The 13,063-nt window shown below is 55.6% G+C and overlaps 1 protein-coding gene across 1 annotated transcript; it reads left to right on the forward strand.

The window, feature by feature from the left end:
* Positions 1 to 9,098: 9,098 nt before the first annotated feature.
* On the forward strand, positions 9,099 to 10,053 carry RPRM (reprimo, TP53 dependent G2 arrest mediator homolog). The gene has a single exon (XM_038142730.1). It carries the CDS (start codon positions 9,332 to 9,334, stop codon positions 9,800 to 9,802), a length of 471 nt encoding a protein of 156 aa, XP_037998658.1. The 5' UTR covers positions 9,099 to 9,331; the 3' UTR covers positions 9,803 to 10,053.
* The last annotated feature ends 3,010 nt before the right edge of the window (positions 10,054 to 13,063 follow it).

Here is a 13,063-nt window from a genome sequence, read left to right on the forward strand (position 1 = left end):
ATTCCAATAAAGCCGCTCCCTCATTCCTTGTCCATGGCAAAAGTGGATGAGCGCCATTCCCTGGAAAACCGTTCCGTTCCCTGGGAAACTGTTCCATTCCCTGGGAAGCTGTTCCATTCCATGGAAAACTGTTCCATTCCCTGGGAAACTGTTCCATTCCATGGAAAACTGTTCCATTCCCTGGGAAACTGTTCCATTCCCTGGAAAAGCTGTTCCATTCCCTGGAAAGCTGTTCCATTCCATGGAAAAATCTTCCATTCCCTGGAAAACCGTTCCATTCCCTGGAAAAGCTGTTCCATTCCCTGGGAAAGCTGTTCCATTCCCTGGGAAAGCTGTTCCATTCCCTGGGAAAGCTGTTCCATTCCCTGGGAAAAACTGTTCCATTCCCTGGAAAGCTGTTTCATTCCCTGGGAAAAACTGTTCCATTCCCTGGAAAGCTGTTCCATTCCCTGGAAAACTGTTCCATTCCCTGGGAAAGCTGTTCCATTCCCTGAGGAAACCGTTCCATTCCCTGGGAAACTGTTCCATTCCCTGGAAAAACTGTTCCATTCCCTGGGAAAGCTGTTCCATTCCCTGGGAAAAGGATGGGATGGTGCTGGCAGAGTAATTTAATTGTTGTTTAATTGGAATTTAATTGGAATTGTGGCTGTTCTTTATATAAAACTCTGTCACTGCTGCTCTGGGAATATGACTGCAGTTTCCTACATTATCCCATGATCCCAAACTTTGGGGAAGTTTAAAAAATCCATGCTGATGGGACGGCTGACACTAATGGGAATTTGCTGGTAGCAAACTGGCAGTGGCGGCTTCAGACCAGGGTGGCATTCCCAAGGATCCTTCCTGGAACTGCAAAGGGCACAGAGCTTTGGGAATTCCCATTCCCAATCTCCCATCCATCCCTGCCCTCTGGCACTGGCAGCCATTCCCTGGCTCCTGTCCCTGCAGGCCTTGTCCCCAGTCCCTCTGCAGCTCTCCTGGAGCCCCTCCAGGCCCTGCCAGGGGCTCTGAGCTCTCCCTGGATCCTTCCCTTCTCCAGGGGAGCATTCCCAGCTCTCCCAGCCTGGCTCCAGTGAGGTTTTCCAGGGATCCCTGCCCTCCTCTCCCTCTCCTGTCTGACCAGCAGTGCCAGAAACTCCGGACTCCCTATGTTTGATTTTTGGAAATCAAATGATAACATTTTAATAATAATAATAATAATAATAATAATAATAATAATAATAATAATAATAATAATAATAATAGTAATGTTATAATTAAGAAATGGATTTATTTTTAACGAACACCAAACGCACAAACGGAAATGCTCTGACACAAGAAACCTCCTGGCACTTTGCATTTTGTTCCTCATCCAAAAAAAAGAAGTGATAAAAACTTTTTTTTCCTTAAAAAAAAAAGAATTAATTAAAAAAATTCCACCATAAAAAAATTAGCAATAAAAACATTTTCCCTTTAAAGATTAAGTAATAAAAACCTTTTCTTCCTTATAAAATAAGCAATGAAAGCATTTTTTTGCGTATAAAATAAGCAACAGAAGCATTTTTGCCTAAAAAATAACTAATAAAAGGATTTTTGTCCTTGTAAAACAAGTCATAAAACGATTTTTTTCCTTATAAAATAAGTCATAAAATTATTTTTCCTTTATAAAGTCAGCCATAAATGCATTTTTCCCTTTATAAAATACAGAATAAAAGCATTTTTTCCTTAATAAAATAAGAAATAAATCTCTTTTTTCTTCATAAAGTAGCTCATGAAAGGTTTTTCCCTTGGTAAAATAAGCAATAAAAGCTTTTTTCTCTTAAAAATAAGCAATAAAAGCTTTTTTTTTTCCCCTAATAAAATAAGCAATAAAGGATTTTTGTTCACTAATTAAAATATTCAACAAATTATTTAGGGGCCCCTTTCTCTTCCCAACACGTCCTGAAAAATCCCCCTGAGGTTTTGGGCAAGCCAGCAGAATTCCGTGGTGGAGCGGTGGCTTCCATCCCAGTGCCAGCCCTTCGGAGGAGCAGCGGGAAAATCCTGGTTTTACCCCTGGAAAAATCCTGGGATGGCTGAGCTGGGAGGGCCCTCCCAAAGAATTCCGGGATTCGGGGAGGCGAGGACCAGGACACCACTGCTGGGCCTGGGAGCGAAGGGATCCTTCAGTCCCCGGGCTTTCCGGCAAGGAAAAGGAGAAGTTTTAGTGGGGAAAAGAAATTCCCACCCAAAACAGCCCTGGATGAGGGGAGGCAGGGAAGGGATTTGGTACAGAGAGCAAAAATCCGGGTTTTGCTGGAATGAAAAGCTTCCAGGAAACAGCAAATAAATATTCCCAAAAAACTCCCTTTAAACTGTGGGCAAGAAAATTCCATGGAGCCTTCGGAAGCAGCAGGGAGAGAACAGTAAACTGCGGAATTAGCTGGGAAATGCTAATTAAAAACGCTAATTAAAAATGCTAGATTTTAAGCCTGGCAGCCCCAGAGCTTCTCCTCTAGTTCCAGAGTGCCACGTGCCAGGCTCCAGCGTCACCCCAGGATTTAGGATTCATTGGTTTTCCAGGTCTCAGGGAATCCCTGGCCAATCCACAACAAAGGAAACCTGGAGAAAATCGGGAGAGGGAAGATGCCCGAGCGCTGGAAAGGCTCCTCCCCTCTCCCCTCATGTTTCCTTGGAATATTTTCCTCCTCTCTCCCAAAGAGAACTTCCCATCCCAGCTGCAGAGTTGAAAAATTTAAAAAAAAAAATGAAAATACAGAAAAAGAAAAATTAAAATTGAAAGGAAAAAACAGGAAAAATAAATATAAGAAAAAATACAGGAAAAAAAAACAGGAAATGAATAAATGAATTCAGGAAAAAAAATTCAGGAAAAAAATTACAGGAAAAAAAAAATCCAGGAGAAAAAAAATTCCAGGAAAAAAAATTTACAGGAAAAAAATTTACTGAAAAAAATTTACTGGAAAAAAACTTTACAGGAAAAAAAATTCCAGGAAAAAAAATCCAGGGAAAAAAAATTACAGGAAAAAATTCCAGGGGGAAAAAATTCCAGGAAAAAAAATTACAGAAAAGAAAATTCCTGGAAAAAAAAGTTCCAGGAAAAAATTTCCAGGAAAAAAAATTCCAGGAAAAAAAAAATTCCAGGAAAATATCCTTTGCAGGTTTTAACTTTCATTTAAATGCTCCCAATGTGGAAAACAGGTGGAGAAGAGCCAGGTTTGCACCCAAGGAGGCTCCTGCACTCCCTGATTTCCCTCTGGAGCCACCATTATCCCCTTTTTCCACGCTTGCAAGGAAAGGAAGGAACTCTGGGAATAAAGGCAGGAGATAACTGTTCCCAAAAGGCCGGGAGGTTCTGCTGGGTTTGGGGAGCAGCAGCAGCTCCGCGGGCTCAGCCCCGTTCCCTCCCGGACGCGAGCCTGGATCGGGCCCTGGGAGCCCTCCGGTGCCGTTCCACCATTGAACTCATGGCAAATCCCTGGATCCCACCTTGAACTCATGGCAAATCCCTGGATCCCACCTTTCCCGCCCCAGCAGCAGGAATTCTGCTCCAGGCTCTCCGGGCCGGGCAGCAGAGCCAGGCCTGGCTCAGAGCTCTGCTTTGCCTAAGCCAGGCTCAGGCCCAGCCTCGGCTTCCCCTTTCCCCAAGGCTCCTCCCAGCCCAGCACACCTGGATCTGATACCGGGGGTGGGAAGGGCTGGGGCCGGCGCCTGGATTTGGGATCGCACTCCCAAATCCCAAAGAAAGAGACCACTCCCTCCTCTTCAGATATTCCAATAAAGCCGCTCCCTCATTCCTTGTCCATGGCAAAAGTGGATGAGCACCATTCCCTGGAAAACCGTTCCGTTCCCTGGGAAACTGTTCCATTCCCTGGAAAAGCTGTTCCATTCCCTGGAAAACTGTTCCATTCCCTGGGAAACTGTTCCATTCCCTGGAAAGCTGTTCCATTCCATGGAAAACTGTTCCATTCCATGGAAAACTGTTCCATTCCCTGGGAAACTGTTCCATTCCATGGAAAAATCTTCCATTCCCTGGAAAACCGTTCCATTCCCTGGAAAAGCTGTTCCATTCCCTGGGAAAGCTGTTCCATTCCCTGGGAAAAACCGTTCCATTCCCTGGAAAACTCTTCCATTCCCTGGGAAAAACCGTTCCATTCCCTGGAAAACTCTTCCATTCCCTGGGAAAAACCGTTCCATTCCCTGGAAAGCTGTTCCATTCCCTGGAAAACTGTTCCATTCCCTGGGAAAGCTGTTCCATTCCCTGGAAAACTGTTCCATTCCCTGGGAAAGCTGTTCCATTCCCTGGGAAAAGGATGGGATGGTGCTGGCAGAGTAATTTAATTGTTGTTTAATTGGAATTTAATTGGAATTGTAGCTGTTCTTTATATAAAACTCTGTCACTGCTGCTCTGGGAATACGACTGCAGTTTCCTACATTATCCCATGATCCCAAACTTTCGGGAAGTTTAAAAAATCCATGCTGATGGGACGGCTGACACTAATGGGAATTTGCTGGTAGCAAACTGGCAGCGGCGGCTTCAGACCAGGGTGGCATTCCCAAGGATCCTTCCTGGAACTGCAAAGGGCACAGAGCTGCTCTGGGAATTCCCATTCCCAATCTCCCATCCATCCCTGCCCTCTGGCACTGGGAGCCATTCCCTGGCTCCTGTCCCTCCATCCTTGTCCCCAGTCCCTCTCCAGCTCTCCTGGAGCCCCCCCAGGCCCTGGAATGTGCTGGAAGCTCTCCCTGGAGCCTTCCCCTCTCCAGGGGAACATTCCCAGCTCTCCCAGCCCTGGAACATCTCCGTGGCCTCTGGGGTCCCTCAGCAGCTCCCCATCCCACCCATCCATGGCATTGTTTTCCACCCTTTCATTCCCGCTTATCCCACTTGGATAACTGGAGCAGAAGCAAGCAGGGAATTTTTAAATCCCAAAAAGGAGGATCCTGGAGTGGGATGCTGGCCCTGCTGGCAGTGTGGATTCCCGGCTGGATCCCGGGATGAAAGGGATCCCAGCACAGTCCTTTCCCAATTTCAAATTTCCCAAATTTTGTGTGCGTTGCCCTGCTCAGGACAGAGCAAATTCCAAACACAACCAAAGTGAGAATGTAGGGGGGAAATATAGGGAAAAGTCAAAGCTGCCAGGGCCCTAAAATTTCCCTGGGGAGACTCCCAGGTTTTCACCAGGCTCTGGGATTCCTGGGATTATTCCCGCAGGGAGGCGTGGTGGCTGCAGGAGGTCCCTTCCAGCCCGGGATGGTGGCAGGTATCCCTGTCCCTGGAAAGGGTGGAATGGGATGGGATTTAAAGTCCCTCCCAACCCCAAACCCTTCCATGGTCTGCGATTCCAGCCGTGGAATTCCCGGGAATCTGAAGCCCAAGGAAGGCAGCGGAGCTCTGCAGTGACAGCGAGCCGGGCCGCTGCTCCTGGGATTTCAGGAACGGGATTTTTCCCTGGAAAAGGGGAGCGGTGGGGAAGGGGCTGCCCGGAGCCCGCGGCTCTGCCCGTCCCGCTTCCCGGGCTCGTTCCCGTGGCCCGGTGCCTGGACCCCGGTGTCCCGGGATCCCGGTGCCTGGACCCCGGTGTCCCGGGATCCCGGTGCCTGGATCCCGGTGTCCCGGTATCCTGGTGCCTGGATCCCAGTGTCCCAGTATCCCGGTGCCTGGATCCCAGTGTCCCGGTATCCCGGTGCCTGGATCCCAGTGTCCCGGTATCCCGGTGCCTGGATCCGGTGTTCCGGTGTCCTGGTGCCTGGATCCCGAGGTCCCGATATCCCAGTGCCTGGATCCCGGTATCCCGGGGTCTGTATCCAGGTGTCCCGGTGCCTGGATCCCGGTGTCCCGGTATCCCGAGTGTCACTAGGTGTCACTGCTCTCCCGGCAATCCCGGCCCCCTTCGCATTCCGGGATACGGGGCTGAGCGGGACACCGGGAGTCAGGAAACAGGGCTGGGATGTGTGGGACAGGGATGGGGGAAAGGGACTGGGATGTGTGGGACAGGGATATGGGAATGGGACGGGGATGTGTGGGACAGGGATATGGGAATGGGACCGGGATATGGGAATGGGATATGGGAATGGGACGGGGATGTGTGGGACAGGGATATGGGAATAGGACCAGGATGTGTGGGACAGGGATATGGGAATGGGACTGGGATGTGTGGGACAGGGATATGGGAATAGGACCAGGATGTGTGGGACAGGGATATGGGAATGGGACTGGGATGTGTGGGACAGGGATATGGGAATGGGATGTGTGGGACACAGGAGGAGGGAACAGGAGCCTTCCTGCCTCCAATCGTTCCTCTCATAATTTAGGGGTGGGACTTTTCCTGTCCTAATTGAGGGATGGGATTGTTCCTGCCATAACTTAGGGATGGGATTGTTCCTGCCATAACTTTGGGATGGGAAGCATTTTCCCGTGGAGTTGCCAGGAGCTGGAGGTGAAGAGCTCAAGGACGGAGCTCGAGCCACGTGCCTGCTGAGAAGGAGGGAGCCACGCTCCAAAGGGAATGGTGCGGAGCTCCAGGAGCTCTTCCAGCTTTTCCCCTGGCTGCAGGAGCTGCCAGCCCTGGCTCCTTAGAATCAATCCCATCTTCTCCTCCAGCAGGAAAACAGAACGTTCCCGCTGGATGAGGCCGGGCCAGCAGGGCCCCGCTGCCAGGGGGATCTCAGCAGAGAGGGCACCCCACGGGGGACTGTGACCCCGAAAGGTGCAGGGGACAGGACAGGGGCACAGGTGACACCCACCATCCAGTTCATGGCGGAATCATGGAATGGCTCCGTTGGAAAAGCCCCCCCAGGTCATCGAGTCCAAAACTCCCCCAGCATTGAGTCCCAAGTGCCACCCCAAAGCCACCCCAAAGCCACCCCAAAGCCACCACAGGTGCCACCACAGGTGCCACCCCAAAGCCACCACAGCAGGACGAATCAGCTGGAAGGGGTTTGGAAAACATCCTTTCTCCAGGCCTTGGCCTCTCTCCATGGGGTCATTCCCATGAGGAGCATCCCAGGAAACCCCCAGGGCCACCACACCCCCGTGGGCAGGGACTGTCCCAGCCCCGCTGATCCCACACGGGTCCCAAATGGATCCCTGGGGCTGTTTGGGATGATCCCACACGGATCCCTGGGGCTGTTTGGGATGATCCCAATTCCACACATGGATCCCTGGGGCTGTTTGGGACGATCCCACACAGATCCCTGGGGCTGTTTGGGATGATCCCAGATTCCTGGGGCTGTTTGGGATGATCCCATCCCCACACACAGATCCTGGAGAGGTTTGGGATGGTCCCACATGGATCCCTGGGGCTGTTTGGGATGATCCCACATGGATCCCTGGGGCTGTTTGGGATGATCCCACACGGATCCCTGGGGCTGTTTGGGATGATCCCACACGGATCCCTGGGGCTGTTTGGGATGACCCCAGATTCCTGGGGCTGTTCGGGATGATCCCAATCCCACTCGGGAAGGACAGCGCAGGGTTAAGCTGGGCCGCGGCTCCCAGCTCCGCATCCCGGCTCTCCTCCAGGAAATCTCCAAGTCATGGCTGGGCCGGAGCGGGCTCATCCCTGGCCATGCCCATCCCATGCTCATCCCTGGCCATGCCCATCCCTGGAATGCCGGGGCTCTGCAGTGCCGGGGCGCACACCCAGCCCAGGGCCCCGCCACCCTCCAGCGATTCCCAAACCTCCCAAATCACCCGTGGGAAACCGGAGCAGCCCCAGGCTGGGCACGCCCCTGAGCGGAGGGGGACGAGAATTCCCAACAATTCCCGACAATTCCCGACAATTCCCAGGCACCCGGGAGGAGTTTGGGTGCTCGGGCGGCTCGGCAGGGATGGGCAGTGGGATCGGGGTCCCCGGTGTCGCAGCCGGCTGTCACCGCTCCGCCGGCACCGCCCCCGCGCGCACGGGAAGGCTCCAAAGCGCCCGGAGCTGGATCTTCCCTGAAAACAGAGCTGGGGGGACTTTGGGAATGGGGGTTCCACCGCCCGGGCCCACAGGGCCCCAAAGGGCTGCTCTGGCTCTTCCCGCGGCTCCCAGGACTGGCCCCGCACCCCTCGGCACAGAAACCTCCTCCAAAATGTGCTTTCCAAGAATAAAAACCCCACTCCCACTTCCCTGGGGGTGCACAGCCCGAGCTCGCTCCCACTGAAACCCGCGTGGGAAATCCCACTCCCACGAAATCCGATCTCTGCGAGTTCCCCTAAAAGCACTCCCAAACCCATTCCCTCAGAGCCGCTCCCAGAGGCCCCTCCCGCAGCAAAGTCCATCCCTGAAATCCGTTCGCCAAAAGCCAGCACAAATCCCAGGGCAAAAACCCTGCTCCCCAAATCCCCCCATTCCCCAAATCCCTCCATTCCGCAAATCCTCCCATTCCCCCAAATCCCCCCATTCCCCCAAATCCCCCCATTCCCCATTCTTCAAATCCCTCCATTCCCCAAATCCCCCCAAATCCCTCCATTGCCCCAAATCCCCCTCTGAACTTCTCCCATCAGAACCATTCCCCACACGCCCCTCACATCCCTCCCTTGCCCCGCTCCAGCTCTGCAAGCCCCGATCCCATTCTCCTGATGCCCGAATTCTCCCCTCGCCACACCCAGAGCCCCCTCCCAGCCCCTCCGTGCCCCCAGCCCCTTCCCCGCGCCCCCTCCCTCCTCCCCAAACCCGCTCCCCTTCCCGACCCTTTGCCACGCCGGAGCCTCTTCCCAAAAACTCCGCCCTCCCCATTTTCCTGACCCCCCATCCCGATTCCCAAAGATCCCCTTCCCGACCCCTTCCCGCGCCGACCCCCCTCTGTCCCCCCAAAACCCCTCCCTCCTTCCCGTCCCCCTCCCTGACCCTTTCCCATCCCTCCAGCCTCTCTCCCCTCCCTTTCCCCCTCCCTGCCGCCCCCAAACCCTTCTCCTCCCTTCTCCCCCTCCCTCCCCATCCAAACCCTTTCCCCTTCCTCCATCCTCAAACCTTCTCCACTCCCTTCTCCCTCTCCCTCGCCATCCAAACCCTCCTTTCCTCCCCTCTCCCTCCCTCCACCCTCTCTCCCCTCCCTCCTGGCCCTCCCTCCCTCTCCCCACCCTCCCTATCTCCATCCCAATCCCCCTCCCTCCATCCCAATCCCTCCATCCCTCCGTCCCTCCGTCCCTCCCAGCCCAGCCCGGTCCCTCCCCGGCTGCCCCGCGGGGCGGAGCGGAGCGGAGCGGGCGGTGCCGGGCGGGCAGCTCGGAGCGGCCAGGCTGGGCTCGCCTGGGCTCGGCACGGCTCCGCCCGGCCCGCCTGGGCTCGCCTGGGCTCGGCACGGCTCCGCCCGGCCCGGCTCGGGCCGCCTGCATGCGGCGGCGGCGGCGGCGGGGCTGCCGGGAGGGATGAGCGGCTCCTCGGCGGGGCTCCCGGCGGGGATGAGCGGCTCGCTGGGGGCTCCAGCGGGATTGAACGGCTCGCTGGGGGTTCCAGCGGGATTGAACGGCTCGCTGGGGGCTCCAGCGGGATTGAACGGCTCGCTGGGAGTTCCGGCACCACCGAACGGCTCCTCGGCGGCGGCGGGGCTGCTGGCCGGGGCCGGGGGCGCGGCGCTGGAGCTGGAGCGGGCGCTGCGCTGCTGCACCGCCGCCTCCGTGGTGACCGACGGCAGCGGCGCGGCGGCGGACGAGCGCAGCCTGTACATCATGCGCGTGGTGCAGATCGCCGTCATGTGCGTGCTGGCCCTCACCGTGGTGTTCGGCATCTTCTTCCTCGGCTGCAACCTCCTCATCAAGTCCGAGGGCATGATCAACTTTCTGGTCAAGGAGCGCCGCCCGTCCAAGGAGGTGGAGGCGGTGGTGGTGGGGCCGTACTGACCGCGGCGCCGAGCCCGGGGCTGCCCGAGCGCTGACCGCGGCCCCGACCGCCGCACTGACCGCCCGCAGCCTCCCGCGGGGCCGGCTCGGAGCTTTTCCTCCTGGGAAAACATCGGGCGAATGGATCCCGGGAGGCCGGAGGTCGGGAGATGCTCGGGGTGGCCGGAGCCGCCCATCCCGGTCCATCCCGGCCCGGCCCGGTCCGGTCCCGCCGCCCGCGGCTGCCGAAGTAAAGCGTGCTCTGATGGCAACAGGTCTGGGCTCCTTATTCCGTCCGCCTCCATCCCTTCCCTTTCCTTTTCCCCTTCCCCTTCCCTGCCGCCCGCGAGTCCCGGGATGCGGCGGAGGGAGCGGCCAGGGGCCGGGATGAAGCTTTCCCTGTGCCCCCGCGGCCCGTCCGGGCGGGATTTCCCGTCCAGCCAGGCTAAATCTTCCCTTTCCCAAGGCTTTCCCAGCGCTTTCCCAGCGCTTTCCCGGCCCCGCGGCTGGCTGGGCGCGGGTCCCGCATCCCTAGGGGCGCGCCGGCAGATGCGGGAATTGCGTTCCTGCCCCTGGATGGCGGCTGCGGCCAGGAGAGCGCCCAGGCCAGCCCGGCGGGATCCCGCTGCCCGGGAATACAGCGGGAATTTCGGCTCTGGGAAAGCACGAACCCCAGGTTTTGTCATCCCGGCCACAAGCCGGACCAACAGGTGACTCGGCGCGGCGCATTCCAGGGAGGGAGAAGCCGCTGCTCCCACGGGATTTGGATTTCTCCGTCCATTCCCTCCGCAGGGATCTTCCCCCGCGAGCTCCCCGAGCTGCTTCTCCCATTCCCGGGGGCTCCGCTGGCTCCAGGATGAATCCGCGCATCCACACCGGCTGCGGGAGCAGCGGGAGCGCCAATCCCGGGAATCCCGGCAGCGGGATGGGGAACGCAGAGGCTCCGACAACCTGCGGGAAAATCGCTCTGCTGACACCCAGATTCCTGCCGGGGAATATTGATTGCCCATGTTTTCAGCGCTGGAAGCTTTTGGAGCTTCCTGGTTTATCCCGGGGGTGGAGATGGCCGAGCTCCCGAAATTTAATGGACACCCCTAGGAGAGGTTAGCGGGAGTTTAAACTGGGGATGGAGAAGGGGAAATCCATTTTCAGCTGGGCTGGAAGGGGTGGAAAGAGCTGGAGCTGCCAGAGGCGCTTGTGGGAGAGGCTGAGGCAGAGCAGAGCATCCCCACGGAATCAATTCCCCGCGCCCGGCAGGAATCTCGGCAGCGATCCCTCATTTCCAGCCGCGTTCAGGGAAGGACAAAGAACAGATCTGCCTGTTCTCCCGGGAACAAACACACCCTGCATCGGGAACCACTGAGCAGAAATGTTCCCGAGGCATCCCGGCCGAGCCGGCTGGAGAAATGTGTCCAAAATTCCCCTTTTTTACCCTTCGGTGCCAGAGGAACGTTGGGAAAAGAGGAATTTTAGGATAGCACAGTAAGAGGGAGAAATGATGGAGAGGTTCCAGTCATTCCGAAGCATTTCCAGCTGTTTAACTGGAATACCTGGTGGTGTTGTGGAGAACACGAGCATTCCCGAGTCCTGGAATGCTTGGGCACTTTTTGGGAGTTAATTCATCAGGAATCCTTCACTAATTACAGTGAATGCTTAGAGTGGAACACGTTTTAATTAACCTTAATTCCCAACGCCGGAATTCCCAGCCAAGGCAAACTCCTGGCTCTGACCTGAAATTGTGGAATTTTCAGCCTCCATCCACGATCCCTCCTTGCCTGGTGGCCCCACTCTAATCCGGTGTTTGTGGCTCTAATCCCTAAAAATGTCCCTCATTTTAGGCAGGGAAATGTTGGGGTTTTTCCTGGTGGGTGATGCGGAGATGTTGGGACACATCCAGCGCATCCATGGGGTTTGGGAACTGCAGAACAGATGGGATATTTATACCCTGTGCATGGGCTGGGACAGGGAGGGGGAGGAAGAACCTCCCAGACTCTGGGATCACCTCAATCCCACATTTTTGGGGTGACGGAGGAGCAGGAACCTCATGGGGAACAGAGATTTTCCAGCTGCTCCCACCATCTTTAGGAAAACACCTGGAAAGGTGCAGGAAGGATCTGTGGGATTGACAAATCCTGGATTTTTTTAGGGCTTTTTTGGGGGTGAGCAACACCCAAAAATTCCCTGCAGCCCCGAGCAGCGCAGGCCCCTGGCGGAACACTTGGAATTCTGCTGGAGTGCAGCAGTGCCGGACTCCGGCGTGACTTTGCTGGAGTCAGGGCTGGGATGCTCTCACCTCAGGCTCCCCGCATTCCTAATTCCTGTCTCCACAGCCATGACATCATCCCTATGGATCAAACCCCAGCGCCAGCAGCCCCAGGGCGCAGCTGAGGCCGCACACCGCACACCGCTCAGCTCCCAGCTGGAAAATCCCGGCACAAACCCTCTGCTGGGAATGAACCCCCCCAAATCCCGCCTGGATCCCGGGGCTGCCCCGGGAACGCAGGCTGGGGACAGCAAGGATGGATTTCCCCCTTCCAGCTCCAAAGTGCTGCGGATCCTTCCCGAGACAATCCCGGGAGAGCCTCGGCTGTTCCCAGAGCCCCTCTGGAGAGGCTGGGCGGATTTCAGCCGGGAGAAATTCATTAAATTCGCTCCTGGAGCTTCCAGCGCCTCCGGATAGCCCCGGGTGATGGCTCTGGCTCTTTCACCCTCTCCTTCCCACCTCTTTTCGGGAATCCTCGTCCTGCCCCGGCTGAGGGAGGAGCGGAGGGAGCGCTTTTGCAGCTCAGCCGCCCCGGCAGCGGGAGGGTTAATTCCAATCCTATGCTCAGGCCAAATTCCCAACGATTTTTAAAGCGGCTCGGCTCCGATGAGGAAAATCTGTACCCGGAGTTCATTTGGAGCTAAAAAGTGAAACCTTTGCAAGGACAGAGCAGCTCCAGCTCCCTGGCTTGCCTTGATGTTTATTATTCCAAATGGAATCTGCTCCTGGATCCTGCAGCGCCGGGGCTGGCAACCCTTAATGAAAGGATGTTCCCTAAAAATCCCAATATTCAGCTGGGAATCTCTCCAAAAATCCCAATATTCACCTGTAAAATATTCACCACTATAAAATTCCTGATATTCAGCTGGGATCCCCCTCTAAATATCCCAATATTCAGCTGGGAACCCACTGTAAAAACCCCAATATTCAGATGAGAACCCCTCCTAAAAATCCCAATATTCAGCTGGGATCCCACTGTAAAAACCCCAACATTCAGCTGGGCCCCCTCATTAGCGGGA

This window comes from Motacilla alba, chromosome 7, assembly GCF_015832195.1.
Source record: "Motacilla alba alba isolate MOTALB_02 chromosome 7, Motacilla_alba_V1.0_pri, whole genome shotgun sequence".
Lineage (NCBI taxonomy): Eukaryota > Metazoa > Chordata > Aves > Passeriformes > Motacillidae > Motacilla > Motacilla alba.